At 34.8% G+C, this 21,961-nt stretch overlaps 3 protein-coding genes and 1 pseudogene across 8 annotated transcripts; 1 reads left to right on the top strand and 3 right to left on the bottom strand.

The window, feature by feature from the left end:
• Positions 1–633: 633 nt before the first annotated feature.
• On the bottom strand, positions 634–4,401 carry LOC121741546 (glycylpeptide N-tetradecanoyltransferase 1-like). Of its 4 annotated transcripts, none has more exons than XM_042134371.1 (3): positions 4,275–4,401; positions 4,031–4,138; positions 634–2,071 (listed from the first exon to the last, which is right to left on the bottom strand). In XM_042134371.1, exon 3 carries the CDS (start codon positions 2,054–2,056, stop codon positions 758–760), a length of 1,299 nt encoding a protein of 432 aa, XP_041990305.1. In that variant the 5' UTR covers positions 2,057–2,071; positions 4,031–4,138; positions 4,275–4,401; the 3' UTR covers positions 634–757. The 4 variants fall into 4 exon arrangements, with proteins under 4 accessions (XP_041990305.1, XP_041990304.1, XP_041990302.1 ...); XM_042134370.1 differs by having other exon boundaries at positions 4,260–4,397; XM_042134368.1 differs by lacking the exons at positions 4,031–4,138; positions 4,275–4,401 and adding an exon at positions 2,588–2,773.
• Positions 3,426–3,731, top strand: LOC121810439. Its single transcript, XM_042211207.1, has one exon. The coding sequence runs from the start codon at positions 3,426–3,428 to the stop codon at positions 3,729–3,731; it is 306 nt and encodes a 101-aa protein (XP_042067141.1).
• Positions 4,287–6,386, bottom strand: LOC121810438 (annotated as a pseudogene).
• A 2,507-nt stretch (positions 6,387–8,893) lies between these two features.
• On the bottom strand, positions 8,894–15,635 carry LOC121741672 (probable phospholipid-transporting ATPase 4). Of its 3 annotated transcripts, none has more exons than XM_042134525.1 (11): positions 15,272–15,633; positions 12,028–14,017; positions 11,830–11,940; positions 11,398–11,674; positions 11,225–11,313; positions 11,050–11,137; positions 10,755–10,964; positions 10,491–10,616; positions 10,106–10,204; positions 9,822–10,013; positions 8,894–9,755 (listed from the first exon to the last, which is right to left on the bottom strand). In XM_042134525.1, exons 2-11 carry the CDS (start codon positions 13,827–13,829, stop codon positions 9,090–9,092), a joined length of 3,660 nt encoding a protein of 1,219 aa, XP_041990459.1. In that variant the 5' UTR covers positions 13,830–14,017; positions 15,272–15,633; the 3' UTR covers positions 8,894–9,089. The 3 variants fall into 3 exon arrangements, with proteins under 3 accessions (XP_041990459.1, XP_041990460.1, XP_041990461.1); XM_042134526.1 differs by having other exon boundaries at positions 15,433–15,633; XM_042134527.1 differs by having other exon boundaries at positions 9,262–9,702; positions 15,272–15,635.
• Between the last annotated feature and the right edge of the window lie 6,326 nt (positions 15,636–21,961).

The following is a 21,961-nucleotide window of genomic DNA, read 5'->3' as shown; positions in this document are numbered from 1 at the left end:
AAAATGTGCATAATGAAATAAATAAAAAGATAATAAAGTACTCGAAGAGAGGAAAAAGTAAAAGTGAGAAAATGTGCTACTCCCTCCGTCCCAAGGTAGTTGAGTCGTATTACTTTTTAGGTTGTCCCAAGATAGTTAAGTCATTTCCTTTTTAACAAAAATTCAATCTTCTCTCATAGTACTTTGCTCTCTCTTACTTTATCCTCTATCTTACTTTACTCTCTCCACTTTAATCTTTACCATATCAATTTCTTAAATCTGTGCCCTACTCTCACTACTTTAACCTTTACCATATCAATTTCTTAAATCTCGTGCCCAAAAGAAATATCTCAATTACCTTCAGACAGAGGGAGTACTTTTACTAAAAAAAATGAAAAGGGTATACTATTATGGAATGTCCAAAACCAAAAAAATGACTATTACTATGAAATGAAGGGAGAACTAATAATGCTGAACTCAATCTCTACAAATACTATGCTCTCGAAACAACATTCCTCAATCCAACATTTTCCATTAAACTCATTTAAACTAACTCGAAACGCACAGTGCATCAGATTAACAAAGGGAACTCATCTATGATCCAACAGCACACATTCGGCCCGGTTTGGGCAGAATACAACAGCACAAGGCAAATAAGTTCAAAATATGAATGAAAATCAAAATTCAGCACAAATGTTAATCATCAATTGTTGATGCACATTTCGGGTTCTCTTCAAGAACAGGCCAGGACTGGGCAGGAAATCCATAGAAGTCGACTCTATAAGAGCACAAGGCCTAGCTCCGACGATCTCAAAACATGCTTTAGCCGATAGTTGTAGAGGTAGTAGTGAAGCTTGCCATCGCCCGGCCCGAATTTCAGTTCTTTCAAGAAGGTCTCGTTGTGCATGACATCCAGCGCGTTGAACACATCAAAGTCCTTCTTCTTGGCAACAATGAGGGCATCACTCATTAACTGAAGCAACGGAGTCTTGGTCGAAACATTGTAATAAGAATACGCAGCCTTCAAAACAGAATGGTTCTGGCTGCCTAGTATGGAAGAATGGAGACTGTAAAAACTGCAGAAGTCAGTAATCTCATGAGTTTCGGGGCTTTCGACCAGATAGCTTTCCACAACATCCTCCTTTGGAAGCAGCCAGTGTTCTACGTCATCCACACCAAAGTCTGGCGCGACAGCAAACTGCTGCAGATAGTTCCTAAGCAGACGAGTGACTGCAGGGACGTCGTGAGGCTCCATTTTCCTGAAACCGGGTGTGGCCGTCTGATCTGATAGCTTGTACAGCTTGATTGTGCGACTCATTGTCATCCTCGCGCCAAGCCTAGAAAACCCAACATCAATGAGCTTCTTTGGGTTCAAAGATCTATGCCAATACTGACAAGTTGTGACGGGCGTAGGAAGGACAACACCAGCAGTATAAGCCGCTTGCCAGATATTCTCGAGATGGACCCTCCGGGTAACCTCTTTGATCATGACCGGAGCAAGCCTCTTTGATCGGAGCTTCTTGAGAACACACAGGAAGTTTACTTCCGCCATCAACACAACAGTGTCACGAACCCGGATTCTTGCAGGGATGCCAGTGATGAATGCAACCAACTTTTTCGAACTCTTCACCCTAACCCCTATGTGCCAGCTCCTGAAATAACCAGGAGGGCGGAGTGCCCACCGGAGAAACTCTTTTGAGTAATTGAACCTGAACATGTTCTCGTCATCCTCAACATAATTGTTGGTCAGCAAATTGTATACCTCAGCACAAACCTCTTCTGAGTCTATATCACACGTTATCCACTCGTAAGGAGATGGGAGGTTGTAGGGCTCCTGCTTGACCTCGGAAAGTGGCGTTGGCTGCTCAATCGGACCTTCAGGCAGGCTCGTATCACCGAGTTCATTGAACTGTCCTACAGGCTGGGTTTCCCAAAACTTATGCCTCTTTGCAAGTGACAAAGATTCTTGCACCTTCCTTGCCAATGCATCAATCGATACCTCACTCTTGTTTTCCAGAGATTCACTATTGTCAACGGATGTAACATGATTCTCATTTGGTTCACTGTCACCGGCCATTTTCAAAGACTTACTCTGCCATTCATCAAGACCAACAAACACATTGTTTATATAGCAGGTATTATAAACTCATTCCAAGAAAATACACATTTCTCCGTCAAACTCTAATGTGAAACACCTCATCCATATACAAAACATCACCTCATCCATATACAAAACATCAGAAATTCAGAACGTACGTACACAAACGCACAAAATCATCTATCCAAAGCTAACATTTAGATTAACTCTCTCAAAAAAGAAAAATAACAAGGCATTAATTAAATCACTACTCGAGAAGTTTGATCTATATTTCACATGTTTGAAGCAAAATCCACATTGCAAATCCGCGTAAATTGAAGAATTGTGTCTTTCACTACATAACGATCCAGAATCACCGACTACTCGCATCAAAATTCACTTACAAAACTCAGATATAACACCAGATAAACTGCACATATCAGCAATCAATGGAAACCAAAACACAGACAATAAGATCTAAATCAGCTTAAAACACAAGATATCAAATACTAGTCGATAGAGAGCTGCTACCTCTAGTCGATAGAGAGCTGCTACCTCAACTGATGGCCGGGATTCTTTGCGAGAAGACCGAGAGTGGAGGAAGGATATGAATGTGGAGCGAGAATTTAAAGAAAGAAAACATAAACAGGCATCGGAAACGACGAGATGGAATCGCAACGGAAGACTCAAAGGAATTGGAATATTATTCTTTGCTCTACTCCATCGATGGGTATTTCAGTCAATTTTTTAATATTTCGCAGTACATTAAAAATTACTACTATTAATATTTTTAATTTTACAATTTCTTTAAAAAAGCTTGATTGTTCATTTTTTCACTATAACTTAAATTAAATGAATAAAGTGACAAACTCAACTGTGATTTTTATGAAAATTGTTAAATTAAAATATTAATATCAACCAACCATTTCTCTATATCTACAATCAACTTATATAAAAATCTTTTTACAAATTGTACCTCGGAATTACTATTGGTTCTCAATGAGATAACTTCAAAATTACTCTTGGCTGTAGATGAGTGTTTCGGATTTCACAAAATAAACCAAATCTATAATTGATCAGCTATGTGTGGGACCTAAGAATAGATCAATGCCAAATAATTGCTTAGCTCATCACATGGAAGATTTCATAAAACAATGCAAGTCTACTTGAAAATTCAACGTCCAGCCATGCCACGTGGCGAGAACCCACCTCCAGCCTCATGTATCAACATGCAATGAACATTTAAAAAAAACTCAAAATAACAAAAGGGAAGCACTTTTATAATGACAAGGTCACTGTGTGCTATGTGTAGTATTTGTCCATCCATATAGTGAAAAGAAAACCCTTGTCTCTCTCTCTCTCATCCACCATGGAGAAGTTTTCAAGATCCAAGTCTACAAGGGATGAGTATATGCAGCCAAGAAGCATGAATGATTTGAGGAGCTACAGCAGCTCAGACTATCAAAATGTAGACTACAATTTCAAAGAGATGAAGATGAAGAAAAACAAAATTAATGCAGATTCAAAGAGCTGGATGGATCCTGAGCTGCTGAGGAAGAAGAGGATTGCAGGCTACAAAGCCTATGGAGTTGAAGGGAAGATGAAGAGCTCGTTTAGGAAGAGTTTAAGATGGATCAAACATGCTTGCTCCAATCTTGCCAATGGCTTCAATTAATATTTCCAAATGTTGGGATAAGTTGTTTTGTGAAACTTGATTATGATATGGTGATTGACATGAATTGAGGTTTTTATTTGATCTTGATCAAGGGTTTGTGCATAGTGTGCACCGTGCAAACAACTAATGCAATCAAATAGCATAGTGTGCATTCAATTTCTCAAGTTTCCATAACATAATACATACCATTAAAAATTGTATGCATTTTTGCTTCAAAAACTTTATAACTACATGCCATGAAAATGGCAAATCAAAAGAATTGCTAGTACAACATTAAACAGGTAATGAATCTGCCTTACCTGAGGTGGTATTTCACCCCGGCCTCGAACTTGTTCACCATGACCAACCTCACTCTCGTCGCCTCAAAACTCTCACTTCACCTTGGAAGCTACCTTACATCTCATTATCTGCAAGCACCATTTACTGGTTAGGATTCCGTGAGCAGCTTTCCTTGAGGGAGAAACAACAGACTCCCCTCCGTGTTAAATAGGTATCGTATATGTATATAAAGGGAAAAATTGTAGCTACAAGTCCTGATAATACTGCATTCATTATCTAGTCATTGCCAATATTCATTCTCTCCATTCCCTTGAGGGCGTAGTCGCTAGCGTTTGTGTTGGAGGGGTTGTGAGACGTTGCAGGCAGACTTTTTTGGGCAGCATTACTTCCATTGACTGTGTGTGAAGGATCGCCATTATTCCGATAATTCTCTGGATCCTGATTACTAGAAACTGCAGGTTGCTTTGATGTTCTGACTTTCTGGTCATTTGAAGTGGATATCTGCAGAAATCATTAAACCGAGCAACATGAACAATATGAAGAGAGACATTGAGGAGGAAAATGCATTCAATTTCGATGTATTTCAATTTTGGAAGTTAGAGAAAGGGTAGTCTTACCTCGTTTGGTACAGCATTATCACTTGCAACTGGATCTTTCATTTTAGACAAATTCAAATTTGCAGAATTTAAAACATTTCTCCCACGAAGAGGTGGCTTGCCTTCATCCAAACCTGCATGAAGTTATAGAAAATCCATCAAATTTGAAGCATTTGCAATCAAGCTTACCAGAACAACCATCTGATCGGTAAAAGATGGCTAAAAAACGAGGTTGTTTGTATGAAAATAACAGGGCTAATTTGGGAAGCAACAAATCACCAGTTGTGATGGAACTCAAACCAAAAATCACATGAGTCTCTGTCGTTATTACCATGTGGCACCATTGAACATGTTCCAGCAGCACCCTGTCCCAAAATTCATCAGGTTGTACTTGGAGACTAGAGCAGCTCAGCCTTAATGGAGGTTATTACTTACTAGGGTACGAGATGGAGGATTAGCAATCTGTGACTGCTGATACTTCAAAATAGTCCAATCAAATACGTAGTCAAATTGAAAACCTGCCAAAAGAAACACAAAGCATAGAATGAGGATGGTAGGAACGGAGAAGATGCTGGGAGGGTAAGGTAGACGTCATCACCTTCACGGAAAAGTCTTTTTAAATAACCATAATCAGGTTTGTCCTCAAATCTTAGTGAGCGGCAATAATGGAAATAAGAAGCAAATTCGGTTGGATAGCCACGGCATAAAGACTGCAAAGGAAATACCAAGTTAAAGTCCATCTCCAGCACAGAAGGGAATATACTTCAATCCAGAAGCTATAAAACGTTAATCACCTCTATTGATGTTTGAACTTTTTTCTCACTAATTCTATCATACTTTTGTTTCTTGTTTCCAGCTGGCAGTCCCTGCCAGGGAAGGCTACATTTTTTTCGAGTTATGAGTGAGCATATCACAAGAACTTAAAGTAGAGTGAACTAACAAGACAAGATTCAAGAACAACCTCCTCTTAAGAAGTACATGAAAACATAACCGAGTGATTCTAGGTCATCCCTCCGGCTTTGTTCTATCAATAGATTAACACAGTGGAGAAGAAGAAACTACAAATTAACTTTCTACGACATCTGAAAGGTCAAATGGGCAAAAGATATGGAACGTGCCACATGCGTACCGATGCCAAGATGTGTATTTATACTTGCGAATCTGGCTGTTACCGTCAAATTCTTATTTTCTCTGCATGATACAGTAAGTATTGCTGAACTACGTTGGTCGGGTACAATATAGCATTGAAGAAAATGTTCAAAACTAAATGATTAGAAACTCAGATTACCACGTAAGATCTCTAAGTTCTGAAGATACCTACACAGAACACACCATACCTATATGGAATATGCTGATGGTTAGAATCTCTATATTTCTTGGCAAGCCCAAAGTCAATGGCATAAACCTACAGGTCAGTAAATGGAGTTCTCATCCGAGATACTTAAGAAGCATACCGTTAAACAAAATTGAGAAAACTTTCAAAATAAGGTAAACAGAAAACCTGATTTGCACACCTTCCCAAGCCCATGAAGAAAGTTGTCAGGCTTTAGATCTCGATGCAGAAAAGACTTAAGAGTGAACAAACTCAAGTTGATTAAGCTGGAAGAGAAACAAAGATTTCCAAAACAAGTGAAACATTAAATTGTTTAAGAATCCTAATCAAACAGTGTCAAACAGAATGCATTGCCATCTGATCTGCAAGCATGAGAACAGTCTTTAACGACAACTTCCTACTACAAAAGGTAAACAAGTCCTCAAGACTCGACCCCAGTAAGTCCATAACGAGAACATTATAGTCACCTTCAACCCCAAACCATTTAATATTTGGAATTCCAGCTGTCAAAATAAAAAAAATGCCAACTGCCAAGAATGAGGATAATGATATAGTATAATAACCATGTATAAAAGGAAATAAACATCAAGCAACTGAAACAACAAAAGAGGATATTACTTCCTCCTTGAAGTAATTTGTACAACTTTGACTCATAAAGCAATTGGGGATGTCTTGTCCTCACATTTTCCTGAACACATGAATTACATTCTTAATAAAGTAATCATAAACAAAAAAGACAATGTAGGAGAATCTACCAAAGAAGTGCATAAATACATTACGATGATATCCAACAGCAAGGGAAATATTTGACTAACATTTTTGGGATAAATTTACAACTATGAACCTTCTATGTAGGATGTAGCTTGTGTTCCCTCAACAAGAGATTCAACTCCCTAGAAATAATGTTGTCAATTATTTATATATCAATCATTATTATTACTCCTATCTTAAGATTCGGATAATATATAGCATCGTGTAGATGACAAGAAGTAGCATAATGATAGTGACGATCTCTAAAAACACTAAGAATGGAAGGCAAGAGCATAAAACTAATCTCATGCTCAACGAAAGTTGCATTATCACATACATGTTTCTCACAACATTGAAAGTGGTTCAAGCCTAAGATAAAGAAACACAAGATAAAGCTAATAGTTTCATGTTTTTTGCAGGAAGCAAACATTCATTCATCAATAATCAATCTACCATAGATAAACTTCAAGTTATATTTTTACTTATACAATTTCAATCTAAACAAATTTACATGCAAGAACAGATGAAAACTTCAAACTACGTACGAGCTTGATTGCAACATCGCGTCTGAATATTAGTGCCTGCAAACAACACAAAATAACCAATTCAATGAAAATGTCTCGAATTTAAACAATCAAATTAAACAAAATCAGGAACAACATGCCTAAGTAAATCTCTCCGAATGAGCCATTCCCAATTTTTCGCCCCACCCGAAATTTATTCCCCACACGCTGCTCCATTCAGAATACCCAATCATATCAAAATTCTTCACAAAATTAAACCAAATAAAGCTGAAAATGGCAGGATTCTGGAGAGAGAAAACGACGTAAAGAGGAAAGAAGAATCAAGAACCGGCATTTCAATAAGAAACACCTAGAATTCATCACTTTGATGCGATTCGATCAATGAAAACACAATTTTTTTCGCTTCACACCAAAATTTCATCACCAACAAATAAAACAAGATTGAACTACGGTACGTTTTGCATGCAAATATTACCTAAATTTTAAAAATATCGTGAATAGTCCCTGAATTAAGGTATAATCACATTTTTTATACTTTTTCACTATTCATCACAATTTTGCATAAAAAATGTGCTCCACGACATGAAGGATATTTTTGGACTTTCATATCTAGGTACTAGATTTAATATTTTCTTTATCTTTCTCTCTAATACTAAATATCATATTTTCTTATAGCTTGAGTATCTAAAATATTATTATTCACTTCACATTTTCAATCACTTTATATCATATTTTCTTTCTCTTTCTCTAAAAATTTTAGGAAGTAAAAAATTAAAATAAAAAATAGTATGAAATTCTTAAATAGTATATTAATTATAAAAATTAAAATTATAAATTTATAAAAATAATTTGTAGCAAAATTTCATTTTGATTGTGATTAAATTATTTTTTACTATTAAAAATTAATTAATTCTTAATTAAAACTAAATTCTTAATTTTCAATTAATTATAATATTTAATATTAAAAAAATTATTGAACCAGAATAAAATTAAATTTAGCTAAAAAATTTTTTATAATTAAATTTTAAATTTTAAATTTTATTTCATATTTAAGAATTTCATAGTGTATTCTTTTATTTTAATTTTTTACTTCCTAAAATTTTTAGAGAAAAAGAGAGAAAGAAGATATAACATAAAGTGATTGAAAAAAGTGAAGTGAATAATATCATTTTAGGTAATCAAACTATAAAAAAATATCATATTTAGTACTAGAAAAAAAATAAAGAAAATATCACATGAAAGTCCAAAAATGCCCTTCATACCTTGGGGGCATTTTTGGTGCAAAATTATGATGAATAGTGAAAAAGTATCAAAAATGTGATTACATCTTAGTTCATGGACTACCCACGATATTTTTAGAGTTTAAATACCATTTACTGCAAAACGCATAGTTTAGGGATCATTTGTGTAGTTTTTTCGTAAAACAAAATAATACGATTAATTTATTCATATTCCTTTGCTTTTTGCTCTTTTTTCACTTTTGTCAGTTTTTTTCTTCTTTCTTCTGGATTTCCGCCCTTTTTGTATTTTGGGGATTAAATGATTCCAAAAGAAAACATATTTATAATTGAGTTGATTGTATGTAATGATTAATTAACTATTGAAAGTATTGTCATACTACAAAAATTGAATTCGACTTAATACTTAGTTATAAGCTAATAAACCACAAAAATTAAAGAATGAAATGAAAATATGTAGCTACCTTTGTTGAATAGGTGATCTTACAAACTATTTCTACAAACAGACAACTCTCACTACACTTGCGACTCCATCAAGAAAGAATTAATAGAAAAATAGGTACAAGATTTCGATCAAACCAAAACAACTAAAATAAAAAAAGCACCAAAAAACATCAAGAAAAACTATATACGCAGAATCAAGTTTGTTGTGGCACAGCATTGTTGAGAGAGTACTTCTTGTTGAGTCTTCCTTTCAACTGCCTGATCGTCGCATCCACTCTTGCCGTGAAGCCGATCTTGGTCGTGTGGCGGGCCTTGGTGCGCTCGGACTTCCACATCTTATGATCCTGGATGTGCTTCTTGTAGTACTTGATCTCCTGGATCACATGGTGGTCGAGCGGGTTCACCAGGCGCTGGAATGAGATGTGGGCGAGGTAAGGCATGTTGCACGCAACGGTCACAAGCAAGGTGGTGCTCCAGTAGATCGGGGCTGGGCCGAGGACTTCAGTGAGGATCCTGAAGGCGTTCACATCGAGTGCATAGTTCAGCTCCCCGTAGATGAATAGGAATATGTACCAGAAGGCGACACTGCCCCACACAAATAGGTGTTGGATCCATGTGAAGTGGCTCATTGTTAGAGCAATTTGGCAGTTGACAGCCCATATGATGCCGGTGAACATAGCAGTCCCGAGGGCTGTCATGTCTGCAGTCTGGCCCGAAGCCCTGAAGGCCTGGTCGTAGAAGATGATGATGTTGAGGAAAAACACGATGAGGGATGTGTATAGCCCGTTTGCCATCCATCCGAATATTCTGTACCAGTCAAAGAACAGGTTTTTCGGGCCTTGTTGGTATAGAGCAGGAAACTGCAGTTGCATCAACAGTTTTCATGAACACACAATCAGAGAGAGAGGTGGAACAGAAAAACTAACCTGTAAGCATACTTCAGAATCTACATCCTGATCAAACACCCCAAGCGAAATGACGGGCAAGGATGTAAGAACAACGTTGAATAGGATCATGTACCAGTCAACATACACAGATTGGCCGGAAAAGCCAGCAAACGCCTCAAAGTAGAAGATTGTGAGGCCAAAAGCAATGTTTTTATAGAAAAAATAACAAATCTGCATTAAGATATTTGGATTCCCGGAGTTAAAATGAGAGCACGGTCGGTCTTTGCATTATGGTGATATGATTTGAGGCCATAAGGAATTACCATCTGAGCAATTCTTTTGTAACACCAATGACCGTGTACGACCAGAAGCTTCTCAAGAAACCGGAACTGTGCAATAGCAAAGTCGCTAGCCATCACAGCCTGAAAATAGCTGATGAGTAAGCCAGTTTGGGATCGTACAAATACAATACGTGTACCAAAAGCAAGACAAGTTTCATGGGATTTATAAGCATGTGGTGTAATTTTTTTCACCAACAAGAGAAATTATAAATTAATCTTCAACATATCTAGCTTTCTATTTCAATTTGATATGCTTAATTAACGCTACAATATTGCGCCAATGGAAGAAAAGTCATCATTCCGAGACAGCAAATTAGTAAGCTGTACATATATAAAGTTTTATATGCAAGAGAGATTTGTTACCAACCTGCATTCCTTCACATCCACTAATGCCAACACCGATGTCTGCTTCTTGAATCATGCCAACATCATTAGCACCATCACCAATTGCCAATGTCGTTTTCCCAGTTCCTTCTTTAACTAATCTTGTTACCTAAAGACCAAAAGCATAGCCAACTGTGAGATTTTGAGCAAGGAAAAGAGGCCACCATGAACCATTACGCATCCAACAGAATTGGCAAAACAACAGATTATGAATTTCTTTGACCCAGGACAAGAATATATACTCTACCAGAGCTTTCTGCCTAGGTGAGACACGGCAGCATATGACAGAAGCACAACAAATTGCTAAATTCAAGAATACATTCTTCATGTCATCCTCCAAGGCATGAGTTAGAGTTTTCCCATCAATGATCAGAGCAAATGCCGCATGGGGATCCTTTTCCAGCTTGATCATTTGGGTGGCATTGGTAATTTGCATTAAGATATTCTCTTTTACAGCCTACAGAGCAGAAGACAAAAACTAAGGCTTCCATAGATAGATAAAATTCACCACATATCGATCATATTCTGGACAAAGAATGTACCTGTTTGGGATCTTGGACTAATGCATCCGTGTTCATAGTTGTTATACATATCTGCTTCATGCCCTGTCGAAGCAAACTACAAGAGAATCTGCATAATGACGAGGTCTGGGTTAGCATTTTGAAAGCTTTGATTATTGAGTTGCCATACGATAATTTAAATAGTTAGGAGTCAGACCCTATATTAATTGCAGTTTCCATCTTATCACCTGTCAGAACCCAGATCTTTAAACCAGCTTGTGCTAGTTTGTCAATACACTGGGGAACCTGCACAGATGTAACAAGGACAAATAAGACAGGAGAGATAGAGAATTGATAGGTTCAAGGCATTGATAAGATATAAGTCTGTACTCCATTCTGCAATTTGTCCTCCACGGCAGTTGCACCGACAAGTATGAAGTCCTTTTCCATCATATCAGCAACCCGATCAAGCATTGCTTCCCTATCACCACCTATCGCAGTTTTTGCTCTGATAAACTCTTCATTCCAAGCAGCATATTTGTCTTCCTCAAGTTTCTTGTAGGCAAGGGCTAGTGTTCTCAAACCAACCTCCCCATATTCGTTCAAATGTTTTGAGGTTACTTCCTCATACATTCTACCATTCTTCGCTAGCCTATCAAAGATAATGCTGCAAAGCAAAGTTTGTATGATAGCACTCAGTAGAGTCAAATAAAAGCAGTAGACAGTATCAATACAGAAAAATCCCTTCACGTAAACAAGGAATTGCAAATAGAACAATCTTTCTAATATTCTTTTCCTTTCTTTGATTATACTTTTTTTTACCTGTCAGCTCCCTTGCAAAAGACAAAGATCTGTCCATCCTCGTCCCTAATGATGACAGACATTCTCTTCCTTTTGCTAGTGAAATCCAACAAGTTGAGAACTTTGTATTCCCTGAACTTACAAAAATATGTCATATGTCAAGACGTCTATCAGAAGATCAGACCAAGTAGCAACGGATATATCAATTCATGGTCTCACCTTTCTACGGGCTCTCCAGAGGGAGAATATCTCTCACGGACAAATATGCTTGACTGCGTCCGTCTGCAGAACTCAAAACCAAGTTCTCTCGCAGCAACAAGAAACGCACCTTCATCAGGTGATTCTGCTTCATAAGTGAAGGTGCCGGTCTCTTCATTATGTTCTGGAATGGCAGTGTGGCAAATCGACAGTATCCTGAAAAATAGTAGAATAGCATCTGGATTGGGTTCTTTACACCAATTCCCATTCATGAGGCGACAATCCTCAAAGCTGAACCCCTTTATGGGATGCCTCCGATCCATTTCATTTTTCGAAGAAACATACTCTAATTCAATTTTTGGTTCTCCGAAGCTGCACCCACCTTTTCGCCAAGAATGAGGCGTACTTGCTTGGCTGTGGCCATCCATGTCCATGGCAATCTGTTTAGCAGCAGCAAGTTCCACATCACTAGCGCACATGCCATATGCAGTGCCAGCAATTGAGCATTTAAGGAAGTCCATTTGGTTGCAGGTTAAGGTACCAGTTTTATCTGAAAGGATTGTATCAACTTGTCCCAGTTCCTCATTCAAGTTTGAAGTTCGGGCTTGAGCTGGAGTTCCAGTCTCTTCATCAAACATCTCAAAATCCCGGTTTATGAATAATGCTTGGAGGACTTTCACAACCTCAATCGACACATAGAGCGATATAGGTATCAAGTATCCATATAATATCAGAGCAGTGATTAGATGATAGAACCCCGACCTCAGAGGGTTCCCTGGATCGTATAGTTCTTCACTATCTGGAACTTGTAAATACCACTTCTTTGGCAAATCATATTTAGTCTTCACAATGAAACCTATGGAGCTAATGATCGAGATGAACACGAGAAAGCTGAAAAGTATGTATATTATTCTGTCCATTTGTTTCTCAATCCTACTCCTTTTAGAAGGAGATCTCGTGGAATTTTTCATAACTTTGCTATCATGACCAGTGAATATCACCACTCCATAAATGTAGGCTGTATTTCGAAGCTTCGAGTCTCTGAGGAGAATTTGACTGGGATCAAGAGGATAGATCTGTCGATCATACTCAAAATTACCAACAAAAGTGTAAAGGCTGGGATTGGGATCCTCACATTTTATGGTCGCCTTGAACTCATTGAAAGTTTGGTCATCATCGAGGGGAAGTGTTACCTCTAATGATCGTTTCACCTTCAAATTAGTCTCCCCATCTAAGTTCATCGTTTCAACATAACAAATTCCATCTTCATAACTGGAAGATAACAGCAGTAAATCTGCAGGAAAGAACTTATCCTTCTCTACCTTCACTATATCTCCAACCCTAAGCTTCATCCACGGCTTAAGACCAAATAAACCGTCTTTTTTATGTACACTAGCTTTTCGCAAATTGACCTTCATATCCTGTATAAACCTACGCCAATCTTCCAAAGCTTCTTTAGCCATACTCAGTCCGACCACAAAAGCCAAAGGTGCAATCATACTCAGAGCGGAGAATGGTGATATAGGAGTCAGTGATAAGACCGCAGCAAGAAGAAAGTAAAGGTTAGCAACGCGTCTGAATTGTTCAAATATAGCTTTTGGCAGAAACGTTACAACATTGTACTTAGTTGTGGATATGTAGTTTGAGCAATACTTAATAGGCTTGTGCTCGTGCATACGAGGCTCATTGCAGTGAACCACTCGCGAGTAACCAGGTCCATGGATGTCATGCGGGCCATCTTCTTTAGAAGTTTGTGGCCTGAAACAACCAAATGTATACAGCTGGCTCCTTCGAATCCTTGCTCTTATCCTACCCCGAGCCATCCGACAACTACTGTGAAACTCAGAGTCACTTTGCTACCTCGCAGTCAAACATAAACACCCAAAACTTGCCTCCACAAAAAAAGTAAAGGGCTTGCTCACATAACCACTAAACACCAAGGCTAAATTGCCATACCCACATCAAGCCTAACCTTAAAACCTCTGTATGAGCAAATGCAGCTGTCTAATACCTGCAAGAAAATATTAACAACCAGATTCAATGCTATATTCATTGTATACAATTCATGTTCATAAAACTAATCGCACTAACTCTCATGCTCATTCAATAATAATTAACATGAAGCTCATACTCACTTTTCTACCTCAGAATCATAAATAAACACCCAAAACTTGCCTCCATGGTGCAGGCAAAGTGCTTGCTCACATAACCACTAAACCCTGCGGCTAAAATGATGTGTCTGCGCAAAGCCTATCCTAGACCCATGTATCAGAAAATGCAGCTGTCTAACAACTGGAGACAGATTATTATAGCCAGATTAAACACTAGATTCAATATATACATCTAATGTTCATAAAACTAACCACACCAACTCCCATGTTCATTCGACAATTATTACAAAGCTCGGACTCACTTTGCTACCTCAGAAACAGAATCACAATCATAATCATAAACACCCAAAAATTTTCCCCAGAGAGCAGGCAGAGGGCTTGCTGACATAACCGCTAAACTCCACAGATATAATGACGTGCCGACATAAATCCTAACCTTAGACCTCTGTATGAGCAAATGCAGCGGCTAACAAGTAACGACCCGAAACAGATTGCAACAGCCGAATTACAAACTATATTCAATTAGTCATCGTTTGAAACATTTCATTAAACTAACTACAGTTTGTTTGAAAACAATTACAAAGGTCAAAGTCACTCAGACTCATAAGCATAAACACCCAAAACTAGCCTCCATAGAGCAGGTCAAAGGGCTTGCTCACAAAACCACTAAACCCCCACAGCCAAAATGACGTGCTCCCACAAAATCTACCCTAAAACCCATGTATGAGCTGTCTAACAACTGGAAATAGTAGATTATAACAGCGAGATTAATTATATTCTACTTAATTAATACAACAACTCATGTTGATCAAATTAATCCCACTAACTCGCATGACGCAGCCACCAATTTACATGATCATTAGCATCACGATTTCGAGATCTTTAACACCATCGATTCTATCACAGCTAAGAAAGACCTAACCGAATACCAAAAAAATCAAATTAGAAGGCCAAAATAAACCCAGAAATTCATTTTCAAATAAATTCAAATCAACAATCAAAATACTCGAGTACAAGGAAAAATTCACTACAAACGAATACACCACCTCTTCCCGCAACATTCATACGTGAAAACATCACAGAATTCACAGTACCAATGCAAAAAAAACAAAAAACGCACAAAAAAAATGGCAGCTCAAATTTGTAGTACTAACCAGCTGAAGAGCTTGGAAGAAAAAAAATTAAAAAACAGTGTTCTTGAAAGCTTCAGTCCATTGAAGAGGGAAGCGAAACCCACATTGACCAAACAAGATTCACGCAGATGGAACGTAGAGAGATGTGAAAAGGTTGATGGTTGGTTGGTGTAGTTATTTACCCGGTAAAACCTTGATCAGGATTGGAATTTGGCGGATGGAAATTTCAAGTGGGAGATCGCAGGAAAGTAAACAATGAGAGAGAGAGTGAGGAGGCCAGGGTTGTAGAAGAGAGGGAGATTTGATTGATTTCCAGAAAATCACAGCTTTCTCTCTCTTCCAACTCCGATACAAACGCCACTGCTCACGCTCTTGCTTCTTTCTTTATTTTCTTTTTCTTTTTTCCGTTTTTTATAAATTCGTAGAAATAGTTTTTAAGTTTTTAATTGGGAGAGAGATCTTAAATTCTTTGAAATTTATTTTCATAAATTGTTAGGTTAGGATCTTATGGTCTACTAAGTCAATATATGAAAGTTAGGTTTGATAATTTTCAAAGTTTAGTAGGAAAAAATATTTTAGGCCATCTGTCATGGAAAAAAATAAATAAGAATTTTGTATAGTATTCTTTATAATTTTTGTATTTTTTTATTCATAACTTCCTTTCTCAAATTTCCTTTTTCTATTTATGATCGTTACATATTTTATTTACCCTTATTATATTTCGTAATTGAGCTTCAAATTTCATTATAAATAAATAATACTACTACTATTATAAAAAATGAACATGCATTCAACTAGGTTTCTATTTTTTTACATTTCTTAATGTCATATATGTGAATCAAAACGAGAATAAATACACTACCTATTACGGTATTACCTATATAAGCTATTTTTTCCACCCAAGATACTCCAAAATTACAAAATGTCAGTCTAGTGTCACCAGATTAAAATTATACATACAATATGCGAAACATAAAAATTTGCATTGTTTTAAACATATTTATCAGAATATTGAGTTATCAACTCCGATCCAAACACTGTTAGTCGATCTAATAAAACTTTCATACCATATTTAATTAGAATTTTAATGGTAAAGTTTGGACGTAGACCTAGTAGAGCAATTGACCGAAAATTTTAAAGGTGTTGCAATAAATTTTAATGGAGTAGAATTATACTCCTACTCCTACTCCTACTCCTACTATATTGTTTGTATACCACATCGATGTACACAAAGAGCCTAATCCACTATATAAGTCTCATGAGCCTTTCCTCTATATAAGTCTCATGGGCCTCTTCTCTTATTACCAATTGATTTTAGGATGAAACTGATGGATTTCTATCATACCGAAATCATTTTCCGTAATTAAACAAGTCTTGGGCCGGCCTACAACTCTCCGTCCACTACCGGCACATCTGTGGTCCCACTTGTCAACGACTGTATGTCTGTATCTGCCTAATTTGTTTATATCTAATATTCATATCTTATCTTGTTAATATATGCAAATCCATCCCTTACTTCAGAATTAGATATCAAATCAGGACTCTTGATTTAGTTTTTAATGGATGACATCACGAAAATTGCCATCCTTCATCACATAGTCAAACTACTTCAATCAAGAATTGTTTTTTTATATATATTCATAATTTATTACTTCATTATAGTAATTTATTAAAAAAAATCTAGTTTATTACTTCATTCCACTTTGAATTTGTATTTGTTTAAATTTTTATAAATTTTAAAACGGATAGACGGTGTGAAGTGTTTTAAAAATGAAATATTTCTTATCTTTTTGTGATGTATTCGTATATTAGACTAAAGTAATAATCCACTTGAAGTTTAATGAAGTAAACACATATTTTGATGAAGTGATATACTTGTTGAATGAAGTGATAGTGGACTGAAGTAATAATCCACTTGACGCACAATTCTGCTAGGAATCACCAAATCCCGTCGCTGGCGTATTACACCACCGGCGGAAACAAGACCATCAAATTGAATGATTAAATTGAAATAAAAGCACGTTGCGTAGAAGAAGATGAGCTCTTGAGCTTGTGATCACCTTTGGATTTACCCATCGCTGAAGATGGATTGATTTTCATCTCAAACGAAATAAGACCTAATTGCCTCAGCTGAAAATCAAATTAGAAAAATATCATATGACAAATTAGATTACTACTTCATTCAACTAGGGTATTACTTCATTCAACTAGGTTATCACTCTCAGGTTTTTAAAATTTGCCCTCCTAATATGTTATGACTTAATTGCCCTGGATATCTGTGTTGAAATAAAATAGGCTTTTGATGAAGATAAAATAATTTACACATCAATATATCTTATCCATTAAAATAATAGATCTGAAAATTCTAATTTAGTTTCTAGTTCAGTCTAGTTTAGTTCTGCAATTGGTCACAACTCTTGTGTTTACACTAATCAAGAACTATTCGATTATTGGTTCGACCCAACTTGTATAATTGAGTTGGATATAATAGATTATTATATACTCCATTTTGAGGTTAATATTATATGTAATATTCCTCATTTATGTTTGTACCAACTTTTTTTTTTCCACGTTCTTAGTATTTTGTGGCTGCATTTCTAGGAAACTATTTTCTAAATGGACCCATTATTTAAAAATGGGGTCCACGTTTTTTCGTTTCATCACGTCGATTTTTCTCTCTAAATGCTTGGCAAAAAGCGATAGAGCCAATCAAATGTTTTATTAATAGATTACGCAATCAATTAATTATATTATTATATATAATATATAAATAATTAATTACATAATTTAATTATAAACATATATTTCTCTTGAATCACACAAACCTATATATTTTACCTTTTTGTACTGAAATGGTTTTAGCTCATACTATGATATACACTTAGTATCCTAATTGAGTTTTCTAGGTATAATTGAATCAAAGTTATGTTCCCACTTGAAATATAATGATTTAATGAGTTTTATTGAATTTAATTAACGCACTTAAGTAATAGTTATATAAATTACTCCCCCCCTCCATTAAATATTGTCCAAGATTGACTCGGCGCGAGTTTTAAGAAATGTGAAGAAAAATGAGTTGAAAAAGTTAGTGGAATGAGGACTCTGTATTTATATACTCAATTAGTTTTATAATAGAATGTGGGTATACAACATGTAACAAAAATAGAAAAAAACAAAGTGGATAACTTTTCATGGACGGATCAAAATGGCAAAGCTGAACAATATTTCACGGACGAAGGGAGAGGGAGTATAAATTATTTAGTATTTATATATCTTAATTTGTATCAAACGTCACCATTGGGGATATATTAGTCGAGTCATTTTCGGTTGTATTCAATTTTGCAAGTTATTTTCATCATTAAACACCAATATTAATCAGACACCAATGAATTTCATCGATGGGTGGTGTTGGGTATCACCGACAAGCTTTTTAAGCATTATATCATTAAAAATGAATCACAAGATTTCAGATAAACTTTGTCAAATTAAATCAATCTCAACTAACCACTTCAAATTTGGGCACGCGTTTTCTTATAACTAGAAAAGCCGTGAAGGAAACCATCTAACTCACTATTTGTATTTGAATACCAAAATGTAAACTCTGTGTAAATTTATCTTCTTCTACTATTTTACAACAAATTTATATGCTACTTCAAAAATAATTTTATGTATTTTAATTATTTGTTTTTTCTTACATTTAATTGAAAGCAAATTATAACATAAGTAGGAGTACTAAATTAAGTCTGTATATGATACTCTAGAGTTAAATGGAGTATGATATTGCTCAAAAATCAATGTTGATTTTTGTAGTTGACATTTCACTTTTAATGAATTTTAATGAACGAGTAAATATGTTGTGTACTTGGCAAATCATGCTTGACACGGATTTACATTTAGGTGCAGTTTTTTGAGATATCACTAATTTACATTACATCCAATTGGCTAACATGCACATTTAACATTTTTGTATGACTAAGACTAAGCCAATAATTCGTCTTAATTAATATTAATGCATTGCTTGACAAGAATTAGTAATTATAATATCAATAATTGAGGACACGCTTTTAGCCAGCACAAAGTCTTCTTCACCAATATTAGCAAGCACGTCTATGATAAATATACATAGTAAAAATAGTGCGTGGAGAATATAATTAGGGTACAAACTAAAATGAACTATCTCTTCAACTTTGTATTTATAAAATTGTCTCCCTTCATAAGAATATATACTAGTAGTATTTGTCTGTTTAAAATTTGCTCATACATATTTATCTGTTTAAAATTTCTAGGGGTGTTGTTCTATATCACATTAGATTTGTTATTAGTTAAAGTAGAATATACTAGTAAATTACATAATTAATAACCATTATGCCCTTTTTATTATGCTATTTATTTTGAACAACAATATTCATTTTTAAAAATATATATAGGCCGAGAAAGTCAAGAGTTTCACTATGCACTTTTTATAGTGCATGTCACTCCAAAACATACTACTACTACTACTTACTCCAAATAACATTATTTTTGTAGGACATGTTCAAAAATATTCCACCACTATAATCTAATTCGAAGAGTTGCTTTATAATTGTAAAGTCGGCCAAATTTTTAATACTTCTACATTTCCTTGAATTAATCATAGTATAGTACTTATAACTCCTTGTCGTTGTCGTATATACTTCGTTGTATCATCCATATGAGTACTTAGTAAATATTAAACCATATGGGAATGTTTGATCATTAATTAAAACTGCAAAGACAAAAGTAGTGGATGTATAAACTCTTGAAATTTGGGAAAGTTATGGGCCATAATTATAATAATTGTTCCTTCAAATCCCAATACCATTCACTTTGGCCATATTTGGTTGCCAGGATTCTGTCTGAGAAAGTAATCTGATTTCTTAAATTTTAAATTCTGTGTTTGTTTCCGTTTTTAATCAAACTGGGAAAGTAATCAAAATCCTGAAACAAGGAAAGTTAGTACAACTTTCCAGGATTCTAAATCCTAACTTTTCTTAGGTATTCTTTTTCCCAGTTTTAGGATTCTTACATATTTAATGCAATATAGTACAGTTTATTATTACTATTATTATTATTATTATCACCATTATTATTGTTATTATTTATTACAATGTTTTAAAAATAATTTAAAAGTATAAACCATACTTAATTTCAGGATAATAAATAACTATAATTCAAATTATCATAATTATAACTATATTATTAATATTTATTTTTATTTTATTATAATAATAATAATTTATTAAATAATTAAATATAGTTATAATTATATAATAATATAATTATAATTAATTTATAAATTAGTAATTAACAATAAATTTGTAGTGAAATTTTAAATTATAAAATTTATTCAATTAAAAATTAAGTAAATATAATGATAATAATAATAATAATAATCTTATTTTATTATTATATTATTATATATTATGATGTATAATCCATATTTAAACTATCCATCGTAATAATAAATAAATAATATAATTATTATCATTTGTAATTAATAATTTATTAAATAATATGTATTATTATTTTTTATAAATAAAAAATTATAAGTATATTTTTAGTTTAGTGTTTAAGTCAATATATACTTTCAAATCTTGATATTTTCCAAACATAGGAAAGTAAAGTTATTAGAAATCATATTCCCAGGATTCATTTTCTCAGGAATCATTTTCCTTGCCAACTTTACTTTCCCGCCAATCAAACATGACCTTTGTGTTAAAAGAAGGAAGTTGCTTGGAAAAACATACATGACCCACTCCAATTTCAAAAGTAGCATCTCTTATCATTTTTGGAACTAATTATCTTTAGCTTTTTCCATATTTGCAAGAAAAGTATGATTCACGACACATTTTTTTGATTGATTCATGAAGGATAACCTATACTACTATTTATGTGATTAAAGAAAACAATTATGAACTTTGTTGAAAATGCATTTTAGATGCTTGATTTCGATAAATATAGTTTAGTATTACAGTAAATTATTTTTCATGTATGTGTTTAATTCGATATAATAAATGGTTGCTATGGTCGGTGATCGGTCTTTTCTTTCTTAGACTCACATCTAAAACCATTCATTTTGGGGAGGGTTTACTTTGGGTACGAAGACTTGGAAACAATACAAAATAACAGAGAAAAATGGAATCGAATAAAAGTGGGAAACAATACAGATGATTAAAGGGCGACATCAGCTACAAAAATAAAACTATGATCAGAAAATAAATTTTAGGGATTAAATTTATTTTTAGTTCATGTATAAAGTTAAGGATTTTTATTGTAGGGGTAGATCAAAATGGAATTATGGGATATTTGCAAATTGGAGGACGACGAAAAGTTTTCAATTAAAATTTAACCATATTAAGATGTTAACAACTTATAACGCCAAATGGAGACCCATCATAATAGTTTCTTATTTTATACAGTAACAAAAGGGCTTGTACACACATCCTACCAATATTATATACAGTCTACTGAATTAATTAGAAAGGAAAAACTTTGATTAATACTCCCTCCGCCTCCGCCGTCCCACCATAAGCAATGCAGTCTCTTAAGCACGAATTTTGAGAGAATAATGTAAATAAGATAATATAATATAAGAAAATAATTGTGTTCAGTGGCGGACGCATGATTTTGAAGTTGGGGGTCCAATTCACCAATAACAATTGTAAGACATTTTGATGTCGTCATAGCCAAAAG

This window comes from Salvia splendens, chromosome 7 (assembly GCF_004379255.2).
Source record: "Salvia splendens isolate huo1 chromosome 7, SspV2, whole genome shotgun sequence".
Classification (NCBI taxonomy): Eukaryota; Viridiplantae; Streptophyta; class Magnoliopsida; order Lamiales; family Lamiaceae; genus Salvia; species Salvia splendens.
The sequence above is the reverse complement of the archived record's forward strand: the minus strand, read 5'-3'. Positions and strand labels throughout refer to the sequence as shown.